This window comes from Panthera uncia, chromosome D1 (assembly GCF_023721935.1).
Source record: "Panthera uncia isolate 11264 chromosome D1, Puncia_PCG_1.0, whole genome shotgun sequence".
Classification (NCBI taxonomy): domain Eukaryota; kingdom Metazoa; phylum Chordata; class Mammalia; order Carnivora; family Felidae; genus Panthera; species Panthera uncia.
This window is the reverse complement of record NC_064808.1, coordinates 94,031,265-94,055,493: the sequence shown is the minus strand read 5'-3', so window position 1 is coordinate 94,055,493 and position 24,229 is coordinate 94,031,265. Positions and strand designations below refer to the sequence as shown.

The 24,229-nt window shown below is 36.8% G+C and overlaps 1 protein-coding gene across 6 annotated transcripts in view; it reads left to right on the top strand.

The window, feature by feature from the left end:
* Nucleotides 1-24,229, top strand: part of ARHGEF12 (Rho guanine nucleotide exchange factor 12) — a 150,525-nt gene that overhangs the window by 59,392 nt on the left and 66,904 nt on the right. For 3 of the 6 annotated variants that reach the window (XM_049611638.1, XM_049611635.1, XM_049611642.1), the window contains exons 2-4: nt 13,168-13,191; nt 14,441-14,526; nt 16,099-16,155. In XM_049611638.1, coding sequence (XP_049467595.1) covers nt 13,168-13,191; nt 14,441-14,526; nt 16,099-16,155 — 167 coding nt within the window. Of the gene's footprint in view, nt 1-11,577; nt 11,789-13,167; nt 13,192-14,440; nt 14,527-16,098; nt 16,156-24,229 lie in introns of those variants that run through there. The other 3 variants (XM_049611639.1, XM_049611637.1, XM_049611640.1) reach the window with 2 other exon arrangements.

Here is a 24,229-nt window from a genome sequence, read left to right as displayed (position 1 = left end):
GTCAAAAGACCTGAAAGTAAGCTGGAAAGTTCTCAAACTTCTACAAGAAAATATAGGAGAAAATCTCTGTGACTTTGAGTTAGGCAAAGACTTCTTAGATATGACACCCAAAGCATGTGCAGTGATCCTGTTTCTAAATGAGGTCATATATTCACAGGTACTAGGGATTAGGACTTCAGTGTTTTGGTTTTTTAATAATTTTTTAAAGTTTATTCATTTTTGAGAGAGACAAGAGGTGAGCAGGGGAGGGGCAGAGAGACACAGGGAGACAGACACACAATCCAAAGCAGGCTCCAGGCTCAGCTGTCAGCACAGAGCCCGATACAGGGCTCAAACCCATGAACTGTGAGATGATGATCTGAGCCAAAGTCGGACACTTAATCTACTGAGCCACCCAGGTGCGCCTTCAATGTACCTTTGTGGGGAGATACAATTCAACCTATAACAAGTGTGGTAGTGCCCAGTTTAGGGGTTGCTTTCACGTTTAATGCAGGGGAACTGATAATCTCTGTATGCACTTATGTGCAGTTCCCACACTGAGTAAGTAATGCATCTTCCTATCTATGTTTACTTGTTTTTCAAATGTAACTCTGGTATTATAATTAGAAAATATAAATACAGCTTTTTGGTATTTATTCAATTTGTGGCTTTTATATGGTTCCTCTGTGTTGTTTTCACTTTTAACAGAAAGAATCTCTTTCGTCTATTTAGTGAGAAAAATTTTGTCAACTTGAACACCAACGTAATGTTACTCTGGCCCTTTGTCTTACAAGGTCTGTTCCCAAAATGTCTCCTTTATTAGCTTCTTGCTGCTGTGTCTTTCCATAAGGGTTAGGAATGAGTCCACGGGATTGATCTAAAGGAATAGTGTGTCCTCTCTTTTCTCTTTACCTGGCACACACACAAACTCCTCTTCAAGTCCAAACTCCCATGTGGATTCTTTACTATAGATAAATTCATCCTAAGGAAGAAATCAAGAGGGAGTGCCTAATTTGAGTTACAAGGTTATTTGTTACAACAATGCCTGTTATACTGAAAAAAAATGGGCCTAGTCCAAATATTTACAAAAGATAATTGGTTAAATTGAATAGCCTATCTCAAAGCACTCTGTAGCTATCAGGAATTATTTGTTTAGAGATCTCTTTCTCAAATCTTTATCTTACTTGGAAGCTCAGAATATAAAATAAATAAAAGCTAAGCAGCTCTGATGTGCAGGGAACCTAAAACTCCCTCCCATCTACCCACTTGTGCTCTCTGAGGGACGTCTTTTGAACCCTTAAGGTTGTGTGCAGCACAATTTAAAATGAGTGCTGTAGTGAAATATTTAATGATGTAAAATTATGTCAATGTTTCATTAGTTAAAAAGTCTACCAAACGGTATGGCCTATATGCTGTAATTGTTACAAAAAGAAACTTTTACACTGTAGCTATACTATATACAAATAGAAAAGTCTGTATTTTTAGTAAAGTTGGGGGAAGTATTCATAAAAATACTGGGTATTGAACTCTTGGGTGATTTTTATTTTCTATTTTGTCTTTTTAATTTTTAAAACTTTAGTGCATATATTTTTGGGGGAATAAAGAGGATATTTCTTCATGTTGAAAAGTAGAAAACTATTGCTTTCTAGGAAACTACACTTTTGGAAAGATAACAGTCTAATTCTTCAGTCCCTTGAGAGAGAGGAGTTCTCTTGAAAATGTTAGAAAAATACTATTGGTAACATAGATCTATTTAGAAATTAATGTCAGTAGTCTTACCTGTTGAAAGTGTGTTGGGATAAGTCACATTTTTAGTATCTAAAGAAGAAAATAGAACTAAATGTCAGTGAATTAAAAATGATTCCCAGATCTGGAGTGATGTAAAGAACCATGTCAAAATATTTAAAACACACATTCCCTCCAACTTTCCAAATTCAGTGTTGTGGTGAGCCATGTTACTGATAAGACTGTATACCCTCTACTCTAACTCCATAGTTTTGGGCCAAGAAAAACTCTTGTAGAAGAAGATGTGAGATAGCCTGCATATAACTAATTTTCTCACCTTTCCCTCTCAGAATCAGAGGTCTTTTTTCCTTTGTGCTGGTTTGAAAGTTTGGGGTATTCAGATTTGTCATAGAAAATGTGGTTTCTTGATATAGACTAAGTGGATGGCTAAGGGGAATTGAAGAATTGGTAATATTTGATGCCAGAACGAAAGCATTTATGAAGAGAAGTCTCTAGTTAAAAACGAAAAATTGCATTATAACATTCATTGTATACATAGCTGGTAAAAGTGTTTTTAATGAAAAAAAAATTTCCTTAGAAGAAAATGAGACATTTTTATGAAGGCGGGATGTGTGTTATATAGAAGATTTAATTGTAATGATATTGGCTATGATCAGTTTTTTTAGTCTTATCTTTACTGATATTTTATATTCATATATCCTGTAAGTTTTATTTATTTATGGAAATATTTCACCAACTAAGGAGTGTGACATATAAATGTAATGATATGTCATCAAAATGCTTACTCATAATGCATTTCTTAAATAATTGTAACAATTATAAGTAGAAAGCATGGAACGTCCTTAATCCTTATTCTCTTAGAGTTCTTCCTGCAAAGTATATGAGGTTTTTATTTCTTTGTAAGAAATAGGTCTGTGTCGGTTTGGTTCAAAGAAATTGTGCACATTTTTAGAGTATATGGGTGCCAAGTTTATACTTTTCTCATTCCCTGTGTTTCCTTGTGCTGTGACTTTTGGGGGGTAAATCCTTGTTTATTCAGCTTTGTGGTATAGATATGATATGAATTAGCTTTCTTTGTAGTCAAGGAGTGAGTGCATACCAAGTACAATAGCTGAAGGTACGCAGAGATCATGACTAATACTCTGTGATTTGGGTGTCAGTGTAAATCCTGACTGGTTTTCCTTCTCCTAAAAGATTCCCATTATCATTGTGTTGGCACTTGCTAAGAAATGTTTAGGAAAATTTAAGAGAAATCTATTATAATTTGCTTTTTTGTTGAATTGGTATTCCTTGCTACAAACTGCTATTTTTATGGATGTTTCAGACTTTTTCTTTAATAAAAATGGCCAACTGCAAATATATCATATATGTGCTTTAAAGTGGTACAGAAGAATTTGTATTTTGAGTGGAACTTTTTAATATACTAGACAATATGTTATTTGACATATTATTTTATATTTTAATTTTACATTTTCATAAAATTCTCCAGTTCACATTGATGGTGGAGTTTGTCTCAATGACACCTCAATATAAAAGGTAAAAGCTAAGACTTTCTGCTTTTTCAGAAGTACAATTGTGACCTTTGGCAAATCTACACAAAGCAGTTTGTCCTAACAAATTTTGCACAGTTCTCTCTTCAGTTTACAAAATTTGAACATTCAATCTTAATGTATTTTATGTAAAATCTTGTTCGGAAACATGCCTATCCTAGATTAAGAGGACATTTTTTTTCCTCTTATTTTTATTATGCTCACAAACATATTCTGATTCATTTTTTTTAAATTATATTTTTAAATGTTTTTATTTATTTTTGAGACAGAGAGAGACAGAGCATGCATGAGCAGGGGAGGGGCAGAGAGAGAGGGAGACACAGAATCCGAAGCAGGCTCCAGGCTCTGAGCTGTCAGCACAGAGCCTCACGCGAGGCTCAAACCCACAGACCGTGAGATCGTGACCTGAGCTGAAGTCGGACGCTTAACCGACTGAGCCACCCAGGCGCCCCAAACATATTCTGATTCTTGAAGTGTGTCTGCATTGCTATGAACTGTCCTCTTCTAACTGCTTTTGCTGCATGTCAGTTGTCTTTTTTTTTTTAATTTTAATTTTTAATATTTATTTATTTATTTTTGAGAGAGAGAGAGAGAGAGAGAGAGAGAGCATCCCAAGCAGGCTCCGTGCCTTCAGCACAGAGCCCAATGCAGGGCTTGAACCCATGAACTGCGAGATCATGACCTGAGACGACACTGGGAATCTGATGCTTAACCGGCGGAGGCACCCAGGTGCCCATTTTCAGTTGTGTTTAGGCATTTTTTTTATTTCTTAGATTTCTCTGATATCCCCATGATTGTTCAGTAGCATACTGTTTATTTCCACATTTTTGTGGTTTTCCCAGTTTTCTTCTTAAAATTGATTTCTAGTTTCATACATACCATTGTGGTCAGACTAGGTGCTTGATAGGATTTCAGTCTTCTTTAATTTATTGAGACTTGTTTTGTGGCTTAACGTGTGATCTGTCCTGGAAAATATTCCATGTGCACTTGAGAAGAATGTGTATTCTGTTGCTTTTGGATAGAATGTTCCATATATATCTGTTAAGGACATCTGGTCTAATGTGTTGTTTTAGTTCAGTTTTTTCTTATTGATTTTCTGTGTGGATGATCATCTTTTGATGCCTACTATTATTGTATTGTTATCAGTTTATTCCTCTAGGTCCATTAATATTTATTTACTATGGTACTCCTATGGTGGGTGCATATTTATTTAAAAACGTTATATCTTCTTGCTGGATTGACCTCTTTATGCCTTTCTTTTTATTGAAGTCTTTGTTTTAAAGTTTATTTTGTCTAGTAAAAGCATAGCTACATCAGCTTTCTTTTCAGTTCATACTTGCATGGACTATCTTTTTCCCTACCTTTACTTTCAGTTTCTGTGTTACTTCTGAAATTAGTCTCTTTTAGGCACCATATATATGAGTCTTTTTTTTTAATCCATTCAACTATAGTGTACGTTTTGGTTGGAGAATTTAGTCCATTTACATTTATAAAGTAATTATTGGTAGGTATGTACTTATTGCCATTTTGTTAATTGTTTTCTGGCTGTCTTTGTAGTTCCTCTCTGTTCCTCTCTTCTTTCTCTCTCCCCTGTGGTTTGATAACCTTCTTTCGTTTATGTACAGGTTTTTCTTCATTTTTTTTTCGTGTATTTACTATAAGTTTTTGCTCTGTGGTTACTGTGAAGTTCCCAAATAGCATCTTTATTTATATAATAGCCTGTTTTAAGTTGATGGCAACTTAAATTTGAACACATTCCAAAACTACATTTTTTATCCCCCCACATTTTGTTTTTGATGTCATATTTCATAGGTTTTTATTTTAGGTGTCCCTTAACTCATTATTGTAGTTATAGATATTTTTATTACTTTTGTCTTTTGACCCTCATACTAGCTTTATAAGTGATTAATTCACCACCTTTACTGTATATATTACCTTTCCCAGTGAGATTTTTTACTTTCATGTGTTTTCTTGTCATTAATTAGTGTCATTGCTTTTCACCTTAAAGAAGTTCTTTTAACTTTTTTTTTTTTTTTTTTTTTTTTTTTTTTGGGTAAGGACAGTTTAGTGGTGATGAACTCCTTTAGCTTTTGTTTATCTGAAAAATTCTTAGTTCTTCTGTTTTGAATGATAACCTTGCCAGGTAGAGTATCCTCCTCCCACTCCCCCACCCCCCAGGTTGGGTTTTCTTGGTTGGAAGTTTTTTTTCTTTTAGTATTTTAAGTATGTCATGTCATTCCCTTCTGGCCTGCAAATTTTCTGCTGAAAATTCTGCTGATAGCCTTACCGGTTTCCTTTGTACATAACAAATTGTTTCTCTCTTGCTGCTTTTAAGGTTCTCTCTTTATCTTTATTTTTATTTATTTATGTTTTTGAGAGAGAAGAACAAAAGAGGGGGGAAGGGCAAGGGGAGAGGGAGAGCCTCTCTCCCTCTAGTGTGGAGCCTGCTGTGGGGCTTGATCTCCAACTGTGAGATCATGACCTGAGCTGAAATCAAGAGTCGGATGGATGCTTGATCACAGAGCCACCCATGCACCTGGCTCTTTATCTTTAACTTCTGTTGTTTTAATTGTAATATTGCTTTGTGTGGATTTCTTTGGGTTTGTTTTGTTTAGAACTCTGGGCTTCTTGGACCTGGATGTCTGTTTCCTTCCCCAGATTGAGGAAGTTTTCAGCCATTATTTCTTCAAATAAGTTTTCTGCTCCTTTGCCTCTCCCTTTTCCTTCTGGGACTCCTATAGTGGGGGTGTTATTACACTTGATGTTATCCCATCTGTCCTTTCACGTATCTTCATTTCCTAAAGTTTCATTTTCTCTTCTGTTTTTCTTTTTCTTCGCTGCTCTGTTTGGGTGGGTCCTGTTGCTTTGTGTTCTAGCTCACAGATTGTTCTTCTGCTTCATCCAGGGTGCTGTTGAACCCCTCCAGTGTATTTTTTAGTTCAGTTCTTGCATTCTTCAGCTCTGTGACTTTTTTTTGGTACCTCCTTTTATTTTCTTTCTCTTTGTTGATGTTCTCACTGTGTTCATCTTTTCTTCTCCCAAGTTTCGTGACCATCTTTATGACCATTGCTTTGAACTCTTTATCAGGTAGATTACATATCTGTGTTTCATAAAGATCTTTTTCTGAAGTTTTTGTCTTGTGCTTTTGTTTGCAACCCATTCCTGTCTCTTTGTTTTGCCTGAGTTTCTGAGTTCGTTTCTATATATTAGGCAAAACGGCTACATCTCCTAGTATTGATGGAGTGGCCTTCTGTAGGAGATGACCCGGAGGCCCAGAAGTGCGTTCCCCTTGGTCACCAGAGCCAGGCTCTCAAAGGGCACCCCCTGTGTGTTCTGTACATGCCTGCTGGTTGTGGTGGAGCTATGGCTATGGCATTGGAGGTGGTGAAGGAGATGTTTGCCTGGCTGTGGCATGGTTGGGCACTGAAGAGGGGGATACCAACCTCCACTAGCAGGCTAGAGGGAGATTATAAAAACGGTGCCCGCCAGTGCCAGCCTTAGCACGATAGAATGTGATCACAAAAATGGCACCTGCCAACACTCTGTTCTTGGAGAGAGAACCATCAGGTGCCTTCTTCTCTGGAAGTTGCTTTAAGATGAGTAATTCGGTCTCCTTTACATGTGGTCTAGGAACTTTTCAAACTGCTGCTTTTGTGCTAGGTCTCAAGGTGAGTGAGTCTGCCTGCAAGACCTTTAAGAGTGTTTTAATTTTTTTTTAATTACCTACATTTCTATGGTTCTCCTGGATGTAATCTTAGTTGATACAAAGTTCTGAGGGCTTGTCTTTCTGGTGCAGGGCCCACAGGTTGGGGTGCCTGATGTGGGGCACAAACCCCTCACCCTTCTGGAAAAAGTTCCATATTTTTTGAGATCCCTCCCAATTGTGGGTCACTGCCCCTGGGGTGGCATTTTGGCAAGAGCATGTCTGTCTCTGCCTCCCTTACCTGTCTCAGTGTGGCCCTTTTATCTTTTGTTGTAGAGGCACTGTTCATCTAGTTTTCACAGAACTTTTTCGGAGGAAATTCTTCCATTTTAGCTGTTGAATTTTGTGTCCATAGGAGGAGGTGAGTTTAGGATCTTCAGGCACTGCCGTCTTGAACCACTTCTCCAAACAAATTCTGAAATAGGGAATCGTGAAACAAGATTGAGATTTTAATCACTATCAAATGAAAATTATGTATCGTCATTATTTTAGAAATCATGAGATTATTCTGTTGAGTCCAGTTTATTGTTTATATAAGCCCAGATCCATATAATCATGGATTTGATGGTTTGACTGATGTTGAATGGGATGCAAATAACTAAGTAGTTTGAGGTTCTCATACTTTTTTCTGGCAGTTCTCTTTGTTTTTTGAAGTGAGTAATTTGAAGTCTAAAAAGACACTGTATAAGTTAATGGTGATACTCATGATTTCAAAGGAAAGTTATTGAGAAACCTTACAGGAAATATTTGCAAAAGTGATACTATTCCAGATTATCAATGAGTAAATGAGAGCCTGTAATAAATAAGCTGTTAGGTTAATTGTGAACTACTTTTCTCAGTTCCGAAACAACCAGTGTCCAGCTTACAATATCTGACAGAGGCAATTAAGATAATTTAGAATTTACCGTTTGATTTGTCAAAGTACGTCCAGGAAAGAAGAGCCACTTACTGAGGGTCGTCATGTGTTTCAAGTTCTTCAGTAACAGTGACAGTATACCAAACCATATTTAAGAAGTTAGCTTGAGATCTTACATTACATTACAATTACAATTGTTTTTGGATTTTACACCAGAACTGAGCTCCTTGGTCCTTGTCATTTTGTGGTTTTGTATTGCAAGGTCCAGAGGTTTAAAACTAATAACACCATGAAAAATTCTCCATGAGTCATCCTGTCAGCTGTAGCTTCTGTTTGAGTCTTTCTGATGTAACTAATGTTTTATTGCCAGCTCAGCTAACAACTTTTCATGCTTTGGATCTATATCCTAATAAAAAGGTACAATGGTAGGTCATTTTCAGACTTTTATTTTTTTGTTCTTTCCATAATTTTTGGTTCTTTTAGTGACTTTCAGCCAGGCCAGTCATAAATTGTAGGTGGTGACAGGATCTACGACTGGTGTTTTTTGAAGGGGGAGGAGTGGTAGTGGTCATTACCACTTTTGGTTCTTTGAATCTGACTGTCCAGAGATCTAAAGCTTGAATTAACAGTTTAGCTAAAGTCAGCAGTATGTTCTAAATCCCTATACTTATGGGTACTTATGGGTACAGATGCCCTTTTAGCTGTTTTGTTTGTTATTTTGTGAAAAATGATGTAATAGTAGAGCTAGCTGGTTCGTATTCACGTTGGAGTAATTTCAAATTTAAGTGTTGTACTTTAGGCTATTTCAATCATTTTGTAGAAACAGAGAAGTAAAAAACCTAATTTATATCCAGGACACGGGATGCCTTAATCATTTTGATATTTTAAAGGAGATGTGGAAATAATGCACTCTCTTGCTAAGAAGTGACAGGTATGGTCAGCACAATTTCACAGCCTTAAAAAAAAAAATCACTGACCCTACTTGCCATGAAAATTAAAAGTTTTGGTTGTAACCTGATCTTTTCTTTTACCCTGCAGCATCTGGGAAGTTTGTTAACTTGAGTATTGACGTTAATTTTATATAATATGGCTTGGCACGTTAAACCTATGGTTTCATCATTGGCTTTGGATTTTGCATTTCTGTGGATTTTGCTGAACTGAAAGCCTATTTGAATATTGTTAGTCTTTAAGTTTATTTTTCTCCTCTACTTAATTTGTAGTTATGTCTCTAAAGTTCAGGTTTTATTTGCATTTTAACTAATAGCTAATAATCATTAAGTGGTTGTTCTGTGCTAGGCAGTGCTTCTCATCTAATGTTCCTCATTTTCTAATCTAATCCTCAAAACAAATTTGTAAGGTAGGTAGTAGGATTATCATTATTTTACAGATGATTGTTAAAGAGGTTAAGCAACTTGCCCAAGTGCAAGCGCCTTTTCAAACTAGAATGTGAACCTTGTTCTTTGTTTTCTGAGACATCCCTGTTCCTGAGGCCTTGAGATCACACGTGATTTTCATTGCCTATAACTGTATTGGAACACTGTATTTTTTGCATTGATATTTGCCATCACTTTATGAGGATTGAGCCTTAGAATTATCTTAGCTGTAACCTATTTTGCAGAGTTCTTTGTCTAGAAACTCTCCTCACTGGCATGAATTCCAATAAACTAGTGCTATATGTCATGGATTCCAAGGTACACAGGCTTTTCACCCTGAATTTTAACACTGCTAAAGTCAGGATGTATCTTACAATGGAATTTTTTGGAATTCTAAATTTAGTAGCTAACATTGTTTGCTAATGAAAACTCGACCACAATCCAACAATGTAGGTAAAATATCCTTAACTTTATTCTCCTCATTTCAATCATCCCTTATTAAGAACCATCCAGAGTCCCAAATTCTTCATCATTACTAACCCCAAGAAAAAAATATCTACCTTGAAGGAGAGAGAGGGTAGGAATTAAGGTTTGAGTGTGATAATCTCTATTTTTTCTTTTGGGACATTTCTCATAGGAACAGTGTCAAAGGCTAGCTCTTTTGTCACAAAAATCAAAAAAGGAAAAATGACTTCTTATAGGCTCTTCATTATAAGCAAATAGGTGAAAACACAAAGTTTGGCGGCCCTTTCCAATTCTTTTTTCATCTACAACAAATTCTGTTTAACAAACTTAAAGGAATATCCCAGTTAGAAAATTATGTATGTGTGTATACATATTATATACTTAAATATGTGTATGTATATATGTATAGTTAAACCTGGCTATAATTAGAAGTTTTACTAGAATAAATATTTATTTGGTTAGGGTTTATGTAATTATCAAATCATAACTCCCTTTATACTGTAATAACACATGGGTGGAGTGTGAAAATAAAAACTTTGGGGAGGCCTCTGTGTGTTGCTACCTGGGGCTTTAATATTAGAGCTCAAAACTTGTAAGAAAGGCATCCTGGACACTTGGGTGACCCAGTCGGTTAACCATCCTTCTCTTGATCTTGGCTCAGGTCATTATCTCACAGGTTCGTGAGTTTGAGCCCTGCATTGGGCTCCTCGCACTGACAGTGCAGAGCCTGCTTGGGATTATCTCTCTCTCCTTCTCTCTCTGCCCCTCCTGCACATGCTCTCTCTCTCAAAATAAATGAATAAACTTAAAAAAACTGGCATCCTGGGGCACCTGGGTGGTTCAGTAGGTTAAGTGTCCAACTTCGGCTCAGGTCATGGTCTCATGGTCTGTCATGGTCCATTGGTTCCAGCCCCACTTTGGGCTCTGTGCTGACAGCTTGGAGCCTGGAGCCTGCTTTGGATTCTGCGTCTCCCTCTCTCTCTGCCTGTCCCCCAGTTGTGCTCTGTCTGACTGTCTCTCTCTCTTTCTCTCTCAAAAATAAATAAACGTTAAAAAAAAAAAAGAAAGAAAGGCATCCCGAAGTCAAGTGAGTCAATGTAATTATAAGCTTGAGGCCCTTGGTTAGGATTTGTGGCGTATGAGTGTGCTTGCTATATAGGTTATCAAAAGTAAGGGCATCTAGTTGCCTTATCCCAGTGGCTCAAATTTTGACAACCCTTTCCTATTTATTTATGCATTTTTTAAGTTTATTTATTTGTTTTGAGAAAGAGAGCACATGCCCAAGTGGGGGTGGGGGTGGAGGAGAGAGAGAGGGAGAGGGAGAGGGAGAGGGAGAGGGAGAGAGAGAGAGAGAGAGAGAGAGAGAGAGAGAGAGAATCCTAAGGAGGCTCTGCACTGTCAGCACAGAGCCTGATGTATGGCTCAAACTCATGAACTGAGTCATGACCTGAGCTGAAATCAAGAGTCAGAAACTTAACCACCTGAGCCACCCAGGCACCCCAGTTTCCTTTTTAAATTATGGTTCTTCATATTAGTACTTGGACTTTGTCTTACATCTGGAAGAATACATACACGTGTATGTAAATAAGCACAAACATGTTCATTGTTGGCTAAATGCCCAAGTCATCAATATGGTATTTTCAAAAGCCAGGTACGGTTTGATTAAGTACATTAATATAATGTCTTCATTCAACTATAGCTCTTTTACATAAATATCGAACTAGAGGAGATTGTCAGTTTTATGCTTGGGTTACAGAATGGACAAGGACTTGAAAATAGAGGATTTTGTGCGGAACCGTTTCATCAGCCTGGTGTCGGGCTAACTGCAATTTAGTGACCAGAGAAAAATTATTGTGATTTAACAATGTTTGTTCTTCATCTGTGCTTTAAGAATTTAGTAAGGAGATTGTGGTAAGCAAATTTTCCTGTACAGTAGTCCTTGTTCATCTTTTCATTCCATTTTTATCTTCTTTCCCCTCCTCTTCCATTCCCTAGTAAGAGAAAACCGCTCAGGAAGCTGGTTTTCAATCAGTAGTCTGGGAACTTCCGGGATTCTTTACCAGAATCTCCCTGGATGTTGCAGTCAGCCCCTGACGCAAGCGGCCATTGTTTTGGGGTAGGAGTTTCTGTAATGGCTATCAGGAAGAGTGGCTGAGGTTGCTAACTGCAGGTATTATCCTTTGCAGAAACTCAGCTGGGAATTCTTTCCTGCCAACTTTTATATTTGTTTCCAAATTAAAAAACATTCCCACCTCCCCACTTCCCCAACAAGTAGGGATGGACTTCTTAGGAACTATTTCTAAAAGTCTGATAATCGTTTGTAATTGGTACATTCAGTAGAGCAATGTGCTCTTTACCCCAGAACCCCTTTTCCCTGACTTTGTTGTGAGTTAACGTGCGCTTATCACGGAAGTTTTTAGATTCTTTGTCTTTTTCTTTGGATCAATTTTGGCTTATGTGGGAGTTAAAATTGTAATTAAACTTTTATGTTAGAGGGTTTTTTCTTTTTTTAACTAAACTATCTCCATGACAAATAAAAGTCATTCGAATGTCATTGTTTTGTTTTGTTTTTCTTACTGTGTTTACTAATAACCTTTTTAAAAAAAAATTTTATGGCTATTCTTAAGAAAGCCTGTTTTTATTACGCAGGCTAAATAATCTTTACATAAAATGCCATAGGTTGAGGTGATTTCTGAAAGGACAGACCTGAAAAGGAGAATGGGAAGAAATTTGGGAACACTTAGAGACTTAGTGTTTCTATGTAACATCAAATTCTTATCAGGAAGCCCCAATAATATTTCTTTAAAAAAGACAACCGGGAGGAAATGCAGTAGTTCTTTATAGCTTATAGAACTGCAAGAAGAAAAGATGTAACCTTTGTTTTCTACTTTTGGAACATATTCTTAATAACTGATAATCCTGCGATGGTATTTTCTCTAGATTTCTGTTATAAATGCCAAACGTAAATAAACAAGAATTGTGATTTGATTATGATCAAAGGGTAGTAGATGCAGATCAACAGAGCAGTAATCAGCACCCAGATATCTTGTGAGGGTTGGGGAGGGGGTGACGGAAGGGAGGAAACTTTCTCTGCCAGGGAAACGAGGTAGAATATTTTAACGGTAAGATATTTCTCTTTACCTCAATCTTTTTAACCTGTAAAATGGAAATAATAATAATAATATGTATATATAAGTATATAAGGATTAAATGAGATAGTACATGTTAACAGTTTAGAATAGTGCTGAGCACTTAATATTCAGATTTTAGTGACAGCTCCTAGCACCTGAAATTTAAGATTTAACAAAGGAGTTAAGATATTAAAAAAATAGAATCTAGCTTTTTTGTCTGCCTGTTTGTTGAATCTTGCTTTGGGAAAGTTAGTGTAAGATTTAAATCTCTTATTCTGGTTTAATAGAATGAATAAATTGAATAACAGTCTTACCAGTGAGATAACTACATTTAACCCATTTTTTTTTCTTTCCTTTGTTTCAGGTTTCCCCTCAAAAAACCTATAAGGTAAGTTGTTCAGTTGCCCTTCATATGTTCAGGTTAACTCTTAATTAGAAGCATTCCTTTGAAATTATGGTGGATTTTTGTGGCTTTTGAAAATGTGGATTTTTTATATTAAGTAGTTTAAAATATCAAAATGTTTTACAAATTTAAAATATAACAGGTGTTGCATATTTTTTCTGGAGAGAGCATTGTTTTGATAACATTTTCAATGTTTTTAATATAAGCATTTTAAAAGTTTGTTCAAATTGATAGTTAAGGTCACTCCCTATGAAGAGATTTAATTTTAAAATCTATTGTGACTGTTTTCAGTTGTGAGTAGCTTGGGGAGTGCAAATGGATTGCCAGTTTTTGATGTGTTTTATCACTTGGGTAACTACAGCTGCCTTTAGTTAATGAACTTTGGCAAACTGCATCAGTCTTAATTACTTTAAGCCAGTAAAGGGAAAAATCCAGAGTGTTCAAATATGCCTGTGCCCACATCCATATCTCCATATGTATTCATACCCTGGGATTAAATGCCTTTTCCTCAGTACTTGTTCTTCAACATCTCTTTCTCATCCTGGTTGTTGTGAATATTATTTACAACGTAGGTAGTATATCATTCCTAACTATTATACTGCTTTTGTCATTTTTAGTGACAGTGTGGTCCAGGATACCAATGCTGATCTTGACATTTCAGTTAATTAGTAGCGTATGTGTTACTGTGAGGGTCTTATCTGCTGCCCAGCCACTATTTGATCACTGTAGTTGGGTAGGCCATAGGAAAAATAATAGTTCTAGTGTCAACTGGGCCTGCCTGACTTCTGTAGCTAGAGCTATAGTGAGGCTTGCCTAAGATTTTTTTTTTTTTAACTTTTCTCATCCATGTTATATTTACACAGTGATTTTGAACCTGATCATAGTATATGTAGAGTCTGGTCGAGGAATGTGTTTAATTATTTTCAGGCACTGTTTTCTTACCTGTTCGGTGGAAATAATAGTAACTTGTGAAAACCACTGAAAGAATTTGTTTCTAAGAATAAAATAGACTTCATGCTAAATACTACTTTTATTATTTTTAAGCACTTTATATAACCAAATAAATAGACTCTTTATTACACATAGCACAGACTGAATTTAAAACTTCTTGAAAAACATGCGTTAGAGAGATTTATGAGACTGTGCAGGGTAAACTGATCAGCAATTTTTAAATTAAGTTTTTATTCTGTTGATTTGCTTGTAGTAAATATTTGATTGCTTTACTTTAATTTAGGCATGGAAGTATTTTGAACCGAGAGTCACCAACAGATAAGAAGCAGAAAGTTGAGCGCAGTGCATCACATGATTTTGATCCCACAGGTAAAACACCATTTTTCCAAAGACTATTGAGAGTAATGAAGTTCAGACGAATACAGCTTAAGCTGTAGAACTACCTGAAACACCAGGAGTTACTGTTTGGTCTGTTCAGGACTCTCCTTCCTCCTCAGTGATGTAATATAAAACCTGTGCATTCAGGAGGAGTTGCATGCGTTTTTAACACTCAACACTATGGATTCCACTATGGAAGCATCATTGTAGAGTGTGATTTTTAAAAAAATAATCATGAGAAGAGAAATAGTTATTATATCATAATTAGAGATTCCAGTCAGACCAAGGACTTAGTGTTAAAATGAATCGTAAGTATGAACAGTAGTAATTCATGAAATCAAAGCAGTAACAACTACAGATTTCTGTAGTTATTTAAAAATTCATGTGTGATTGTGGTAAATTGGAGTATTAGATAAAATCCAACTTCAAAAATTAATGATCGTACGATTTTAGAGTAAGCGAATGAATAGAGATCCCTTTTTCTTCAGTCAAGTATTCTGAGCTTAGAGAGTCTTAAGTAATGTTGATCTTTCCTAAAGTTTTCATGCTAGTAGACTTCTGATTATTAAATTCTTAATTTTATACATACAGATTGAACTCCTTTTGTAAAATACGGTCTTTTGTTTTCTCCTTATAAACTCTCTCAGTATTTAATTTATAAAAAAATGCTTGATAATTTTGCTTTTGTCATTTGAAACTGATTTGTGTTCTCTGTGCTCATAACAGTTTTACTCAGTTGTACGTTCCTATGACAAAAGATAAAGTAAATGAATGCTAGGGTCTTAGATACACAAATAAAATATCTTTTTAGATATTTTTGTTTATAAATACGATTTTTAATTTTTAAAAGTATATTTTTGGTGTCTAATATTTCATATTCTTAGTATAAACTGTTATTTTGAAAAAATATTATCATCTAGACAGGGAAGAATAGGAAGTGAATAGCTAATAATTTACTTGCATCTTGAGTAGTAGGTAAAAATGAAGTCCCGATCATCAATTTAGGCTTTGTGGTGGGGTATAACTTGTGGATTTCTATTAAAAGATAATTATTTCTGCTACCTAACTTTGACATCATGAGGCTCAGTGGCTTTTATTTGTTTATATGATTAGTTACTGTCTTGCTAATGAGTTTCTGCCCAAGTGCACCCAAATAGTCTAGTCTTGTTAGAATGACTTACTCTGTATTATTCACCTGTGATGTGCTGTCTCCAAAGACAGATTTAGCGGAGGGGATGCAGTGCTTCAAAATGAGATTATCACAGCTTTTGGTGCTTTTGCCATCTCTACGATCGTCAGATGATACATTTTGTAGACTATTCATGTGTTGTTTTGTTTGAACATATTTTTATTGCACTATCTTTTCTTCGATAAATCTTTAAAATATGTCATTACCTGTGCTGTTCGTGACTGTTCTAAGTGCTATCACCTGTGATGTTCATACTTTGTGTTTGCACGATTTAACTTGATCATGATTCATTCTTTTTCCCCCCATGAATTTTTCCCCTTACATTGGTCTCCATATTTTCTATATCTCTCTCCTTTTCTCCCGCTCTTGTGCAGATAGCTCCTCCAAGAAGACAAAGTCTAGTTCAGAGGAGAGTAGATCCGAGATATATGGTAAGCTAATGTAGCTGATTCAGCCTTGCACCTTTGGAGCTTGCTTCATGCTGTTTCCTTTTTTTTTTTTTTTTTTTAAATAACTGCAGCCTTCCTTGTGTCTGCTCTGCATGGCATGACCTACTGCAGGGAAAGGGAGCCGGGGTTTTAATGTGGCTGCAACTGGGAAGCTTAAGGTTGCTAGAAACTAACATTGTAGAGTAAGGGTAGGCCACATGACCCATCTTCTCTTCCATCTTGTGGATGATGGGAAAGTGATGATGTCTGATAGGTTTGAGTCAGCCTCCTCCATGCAACATGGATGGGCTTTGAATTCTTGGCATCTTCTTCCCGTGTCCCATTTGTGGAGATTGGATCATGTAGAATTTCATGGCACCAGTCTTTCCCTCTAAGTATAGCACTGGTGTGATTCAGAGGTGTTAGCAGTTCTCTGGAATTCTTATTTGATTTTTTTATTTGTTTTTAATTGCCTTCATTATCTGAAAATGCTGTTCGTGTATGATTAATCCACAACAGCAAAAATACCTTAAGTATTTTATTTCTGTGGCTTGAAGAATTTGTTTACGCCTTTTATAAGTTTCCCTGAAGCTTATTCTGAATGGGAAAATTTCAAAATGGTACCTTTTAAAGGTATTTTTCACAAAGAGCAGGTTTAATCTGAATGGTTAACTTTTTGCAACAGAAGATTGAAACACTAATATTTCTAGACTGTGTCCTGTCTTCCAAAGAGAATATAAACCATGTTTGTGAAGTTCATATGTGTTTTTCCTTTTCCTCTGCACAGTGTTCCCTGCCGTCCTCTTCCCTTGTTTTGGCATCCAGTTCGTTTTTTGAGAAAAGTGAATAGGAGAAGCACTGCTTGGAGCCAAGACTTTTAAAATAGCTGAAAGACTAATAAGTTACTTCTTTTTATGAAGATTCCAAATTTGTCCTCAAAGGAGAACCAGGTCTTCTCTAAAAGAACAAAAAGTCTATCAAACGGAAGTTCGCCCAGATGTAGCTGTTTCCTAGCTTGACATACATGAAAGGAAACAAATATATGAGAATGCCCCTCCCCCCGTAAGACATTTTGTAATTTGTATTTCCTGACACTTGAGCCCACAGTGTCACATACTTTTTAATATTACGAGGCTTCAGTGTTTGGTTATAAACCAGTTAATGCTTCTCTGTGGGATAAATACGGTTCTTTGCTTTGGTTTTTGTGACCAGTACCTTTTTCGTGCAGTGAAACCTTTTACAGTAGTTCAAGATGAAATGTGCACCGTGCTGTATGGCATGGCAGGTTTGTGTTTTTCCTCCCTTCCAAAGTATTTGGCTTCTCATAAGTAAGAAATAGCTTCCGAATTTCTCGAGACTCCGTCTTTCTGTTCTTCGTAAAGAGCTTCCTATGGTTTATCCTCTCCTTAGGAATGTGAACACCATCTTTACGGCCCCCTTCTTTTCCAGTAGCCTTTGCAGTGTTGTATTTCACCTCCCCACCATTTTCCTAGATCTGTGGTATGTATGCAAAAGCTTGCTGTTTGATTTGGATGTTAATATTTCAGTGATAGGAATATCAATGCTAGTTCAGGCATGCCATTCGCTTGTTAGTAATAGAAACATTTAAAGTGGTAATGGGGAAACAAGGTGTGGCTTCTTTGTATGTTTGTTTCTTGAAAACCCTCGAAATACCTTTTCTGGAAGGAACTGAGCCGTGAGTCTTTAAAAAGCACTTATAAAAGGGATGAGTTGATCGGAACAGAGTTAGCATACTAACTTAAATCTCTTTGACATTACAAATATTTTATCACCTGTGTGAATGGACTCCTTCAGACTTGGTGCAGTTAGCACAGTTGGAAAGGAATCTCTAGGGAGTCCAGAAAAGCTTGGAAATACTGAAATATGATGGAGTAGAATTGTAGCAACTGCTGACATTGCTTTAGTGTCGGGTCTCTTAACAAGCCCACTTCTAACTTTTGAGATTATATATGGTCTTGGGGTAAAATTCATTAGCTCACTACGTAGACAAATGCTAGTTCTTTGCTTACAAATTACTTATTTTGAAGTCTCTTGGCTATTTTTAGAGCTACTTTGTGAGGTAGATTTACTTTGCTCATTTTAAAAGGAAACCAAATGTTTGTTTTGTATGGACTTCTTTTGTTAGGTTTCTGCCTGGTGCAGTAGGTCAGTACTTATTCCATTTCTCCTTATTTTTCCTTCTGCACCTTTTGGAGTCCGTTGATCATGAGCAGATCGTGTTTCTGATTTGCAATTTTAATTATACTTAATTTTGTCTTTTTCTCACTATCGTAATGGAAAATTCTGTGGATTTTTGTGGGATATGAGAGAAGGGCAAGGGAATTTTGAGTTTGCATCTTCTTCCTACCTTTTGTCTTGTTTCATGAAGAGATTCTAGCTGATAGTATTATGTACCAGAAATTAACCCATGTCTTTTTGAAGCTGTCTTAATCTGCTGGGACTACTATAACAAAATACTAGAGACTTGGCTTAAATAACAGAGATGTATTTTCTTGAAGTTTTGGACGCTTGAAGTATGAGACCAGGGTGCCAGATTCTGGTGAGCTCTCTTTCCTGGCTTGCAAATGGCCACCTTTGGCTTTGTGCTCACATGGCCCTTCTTTGGTGTGAGCTCATGTAGAGAGAGAACGATCTCTCTGGTGTCTCTTCTTCTAAGGACACGAGTCTCATCATGAGGGCCCCACTCTCTGGACCTCATCTCATTCTGATTACCTCCCAAAGGCCCCATCTGCAAATACCATTACGTTAGGGGTTAGGGCTCAGCATATGAATTTGGTGGGGGGGACACAAGCAGCAGTCCGTAACAGAGGCAAACTATTAGTACTTGAACTGTCCTGGTTGGATACTTCAGGGTGTATTTTTTAAAAATTCTTATTTTTTTTAAATTCAGCTTCTTCAGATTCATAAATATAAAAGTCCTTGGTTTGACTCTTACTCTCACCAAGTTATTATTCTTTCTGCTTTCTTCTTTAGCCTGACAAAGAGCATTCTACAACATGAACCTTCTATTTCCTTATAAGTCATTCACTTCTTAACCTCTTGAAATCTGACCTCTGAACACATACTATCTGGAAGGTGAACCAGAAGATCCTTAACAATCAGTAAACTTTTTCTCAGTTCTCACCTTCCTCTGAACAATTTGGCAGTGCTGATGCCCTTTTTTTTTTTTTCATTTCCATGGTATTACATTAATCTGGTCCTTTTCTGTCTGCAATTGTTTTGACTTTTCTTTACTTGATTGCTTTTTCCCTCTTATAAATGTAGGCATGGTCCACTTTTCTGTCCTTGATCTTTTCTCCTGTTTCCAGTCTTCTATTTTTAACCATTTTCTGAATACTTTCACTCTAACCATCCTTCAATTTTTTTTAATGTTTATTTTTGAGAGAGACACACAGAGTGCAGCAGGGGAGGGGGGGAGAGAGAGAGAGAGAGAGAGAGAGAGAGAGAGACAGAATCCAAAACAGGCTCCAGGCTCTCAGCTGTTAGCATAGAGCCTGATGTAGGGCTCGAACCCACGACTCGTGAGATCGTGACCTGAGCTGAAGCCAGACGTTTAACCAACCGAGCAACCCAGGTGCCCCTAACCATCCTTCAAATTCGGAATGGCCAGTGTGGGATTCATCATTGTTCCCAGTGGCCAGAAATCAGACTTTCTTTTGATTTCCCTGATTCTTTTCATGGTACTGCCGTTCTTCCATTCACCTAGTCTCATTTTCTTGAAGTTACCTTTGACTTCCCTCTTTCCCCTGTCCTCGGTAGTCCACTATTTGCCAAGTCCCATTGATTCTACCCTCACGTTATTTTTCGGCCCTCACTCGGTTCTGTTACCACCGCTTTGTTCAGTTTTCCATCACAACATAAGACTATTCTCGTAGACTCGTAACTTTGTTTCACATTGATTCACTTCCTTTTCTCCATTCTACTCTTTCTGTTAGTACTACTAAAGTAAGGATTTGGTCATTCACTCACTTACTAGGAGAGTACAGATAGTTTAGATATGCTGTAATTTGTTTCCAGTTTATCATTCTGCCCTAATCTCCTACTGTTAACTTACTTCTACTACCACTCACCTAGAGATACCAGCCCCTCCTCCAAAGTTTCACTTTCCAAACATAGCTTGGTATTCTTTTTTTGCTCATGCCATTCCCATTGTCTTGAACGGTTTACCTCCTTTTAACTCTCCTTCCTACAAGGCGCCATTCAAATACTACCTCCAACATAGGGCTTTCCTAGGTCCACCCCACTCCTCTGTTGTCTGACCTTCGACATCCTGCTTTGTGTCTACTGTTTTGACTGTCTTGTTATTATTTATCTTTATCTGTGCATCTCCCGTAGTGCCTGACACGGGGGGGGGGGCACACATCAAGTGAGTTATGAATGAGTGATTATTGATATTGGAATAAAGTATTTTAGTAAAGAGAATCGATAGAACAAAATGGTAGCTCACCTTGATTGGATCTTTCTTGTCTTCAGAAAAATTTTAAGGTAGAAGAAAATTTAACTTAGAAAAGAGCCTCGTTGCTGGTAATAGTCTAAAAGAATGAAATCAGCCTACTTGGAAGTTAAGGCTTCCTCTTGCTGGCAGCATTGTGCATTTAGAATCCAGAAGCTTCTTAATCAAAGGATTATCTGAGGTCTTACTCATAAAACATGTATGTCTGGCAGCAGTTTAAAAATGAGCTGTTTTTTATGAGGTTGCACATGGTCTTTCTCCACACCCTTCCCTGAAGCTAATTCTTAAGAGGTGAGACTTCGAGAAGTTTGGTCATGTAATAAAATCAAAGGTGAAGAAAGACTAATGTGCTTTCCCTGGACTAAATGCAGTATGGAAGGGTTCACATATTGCCTTGCGTATTTAACACTCCATTTTCAGTAATTTGCTCTTTGGCACTATGGTTGTTGCCTTTCTCCACATATGTCTTATAGTGAAATCAGAGAGAACTTTCTCCTCTTTTTCAGGGGACCTTTTCATGACTTCTTCCCTCCCCACTCCAAAGCACTACAAAGGCTTGATTTTTTTCACTTTTCAAAATACCATTCTTGGTAATTACCTTTTAAGTAAGAAACAGTCATTTTATGTTGGTTTCAAATACCCCACTGTTATAACAAGAAAAAGAAATGTCTTGTTATAAAGAGAAAATAAAATTTAGGAAAAGAATAGTATTTATATAAATTTTAAAGAACATTCTTACTTCACTGATGATATGAAGCATGATGTCTGTTAGCTTCCAGGTGAAATATGATAAACTTTAAAAAACAGGAAATAAAGAAAAATTTATTTGTAACTAGAGTTATTTTAGGGTAGGTGGGGAATCAAATTACTTTAGTTAGAATTTAGGCAAGGCAGGAGATTAGTGTCCTTATAAAAGTACTTCACTACTTTGCATGGTTTTCAGGCCTATGATTTTACTTTTTCCTAAAAAGTGATTGAATATGGTTTAAAATTTCCCGTATATAAAATACATGCAGATTTACTCAGTGAATATACAGTGAGTACCTATTGTATGCCAGGCACTATGATAAGGGATGGAGATGCAAAGATAATAGGTTCTGTACGTGCTTTCTAGGAGCTCACAGTCTAGCACAAAAGAAGAATCTTAATACGTTTTGGTAAGTACCGTAATAGAGATAGGCACTTGTTTACCAGTGCTCCGTATGCCCTTAACAAGTGGATAGCTGTGAAAACAATCTTCATATGGCACCAAGAACAATGGGAATGAGAAAGTATTACCATGACCAAGTTTCAGGGGAGGTTGAGCCTCACCATTATCTTACTTGTTGAGCACTCTCTGCCTGTCTTCACACATGGCACTTGGATGCAGCTTCAAAGTGATTTGGGACCGTATAGAAACTCATACTCAGAGGTCAACACATTGTATGCAGTTATCACAGACAGTAAGTGATTCAGCAAGACAGACCCACAAACAAACTATGAACTACATGTGTTTGTAAAAACCAGAAAAAGTAAAAATGGTGGACGGTGTTTGTTGGTTGGTTTGTTTTTAATCAATGAAATTTGAAAATGGCTGTTTCGGAGTTAGGACTCCACTGTTATCTTTCCCTTCTTTTATAACATACAGGGCCTGTTATCTGTACCATACTTGGATTCTTTATTAAACATTGTCATTGTTTCTCTATTTGTTTCTCTTTTGTCCTTTCCTGCCAAGATTTTAAGTTCTTGGAGAGCAAAGGCTTCTAGTAGTTTTGTACTTTTCACAACACCTATAGACTGTGGTATTAAATAACTAGTGGACAGATGTTCAATGCAAATTTGTTAAATTAAGAAAGTGGGTTCTAGTTTGTCAAAAAGGATATTTCAGTGATATAATAATTTAATCTTTGGTGATTTCATTGTTGGTGTATTGGTGATTTCAGTGTTAAGGGTGTTAAGGGTGAGATTTGGGTTAAAACAGCTTCTGGTCTACAACAAGTAGAACATTTCTCCCAATGAGGCGCCTGGGTGGCTCAGTTGGTTAAGCTCCTGACTTTGGCTCGGAACATGATCTTGTGGTTCGTGAGTTCAAGCCCTGCGTCGGGCTCTCTGCTGACAGCTCAGAGCCTGGAGCCTGCTTCAGATTCTTTGTCTCCCTCTCTCCCTTCCCATGCCCCGTTTGCACTCTCTCTCCCAAAAATAAATAAATAAACATAAAAAAAAAAATTTCTCCCGAGAAAAAAGAAAAGCATTTTATTTGATTTTCAATGGGAAGGAACATAATAGATCTAAGCATTTGAAAGACCGGATTTCTGAATTTTGAATGGAACAACAGCTTAGTTTTTAGTTAATTACGACCCCCAATCTAAGGTTTTGCAGATGGCATAGATTCATAGGACAAAATAGGATCATTAATTTGAATTCCGTGGATTCTGAATCGACTGTATATGTAAGTCATGTTTTCTTTTTGTATTGTTCTAGTAGTTCTTATATGTTAAAGTATATCAGATTCTCAGATTAGCAGATAGAATAATAATAAATGGACAATATAGTGGGGTTGGGGAGAGGAGAAAGATAAATAGGATATGTACATAGCTCTTTCTCTGTTTGCTCTTCTCCTTTGGTCCTCATCTCCTTTTGATGTAGAATTAAGAGGGAAAAGTGATCAAGCTGGACAGTTTTGAATTGTAGAAAACAGGTTTGCAGTATTCTGAGGTAATTCTACTATATCGTTCAAATTTTAGCAGTCTGTTAGGACCCTAGACATAGTTGCTGAAATTGACGGTGATGGATTTTTTTCTCTCTTATTAATGACTTTCTTTTCTGAACTTCCATCTCTAGACTCCTCAACTTTTCCAATTAAAGAAAATTTCTCTGTGTCTCAACATGTGCCAGTTCCTGAGATAAGATTGTAAACAAGATAGAGACCCTATATTCTTGAAGCATATAATCTAGTGAGAAGAGAAAAAGAAATAGGAATCAATTGTGAATGATAATGATACTGTGGGCATAACAAGAGGGTGCAGTCTGTAAGGGGGTCCCCGACCTAGTCTGGATGTTTAGGAAAAGCTTATAAGAGAAGGTGATTTGTTTCTCGAGGCCTTCTTGCTATCTCCCGTATTCTAACGTTGCCTTCTTATAAGAAGAAGCCCTACTCTGTAATATTTCCCTTCTCTATTCCTTCCCCACCCAAATCTAATTTGCTTGTTTTGTTAAAACAAAACAAAATGAAATTTAGACAAAGACATAAATGAGGATTGATCCTTTTAAGGAGCATTCCCATTAATGACAGGAGTTTAACAGAAAAATGTTGTGTTTTTTTTTTTTTTTAATTTATTTTGAGAGAGAGAGAATGGAGGCAGGGGTGCAGACAGAGAGAGAGAGAGAGAGAGAGAGAGAATCGCAAGCAGGCTCCACGGTGTCAGCACAGAACCCAACAAAGGGCTTGAACTCATGAATCATGAGATCACGATCTGAACCCAAACCAAGAGTTGGACGCTTAATTGACTGAGCCACCCAGTTGCCCATAAGTTAAAAGTGTTTATTAATTGATTTTTTATTGATGGCATGGAGAGATGAGTATTATATTTCTGAGCATGAAAATCCAAGGGCATGCTACCCCTC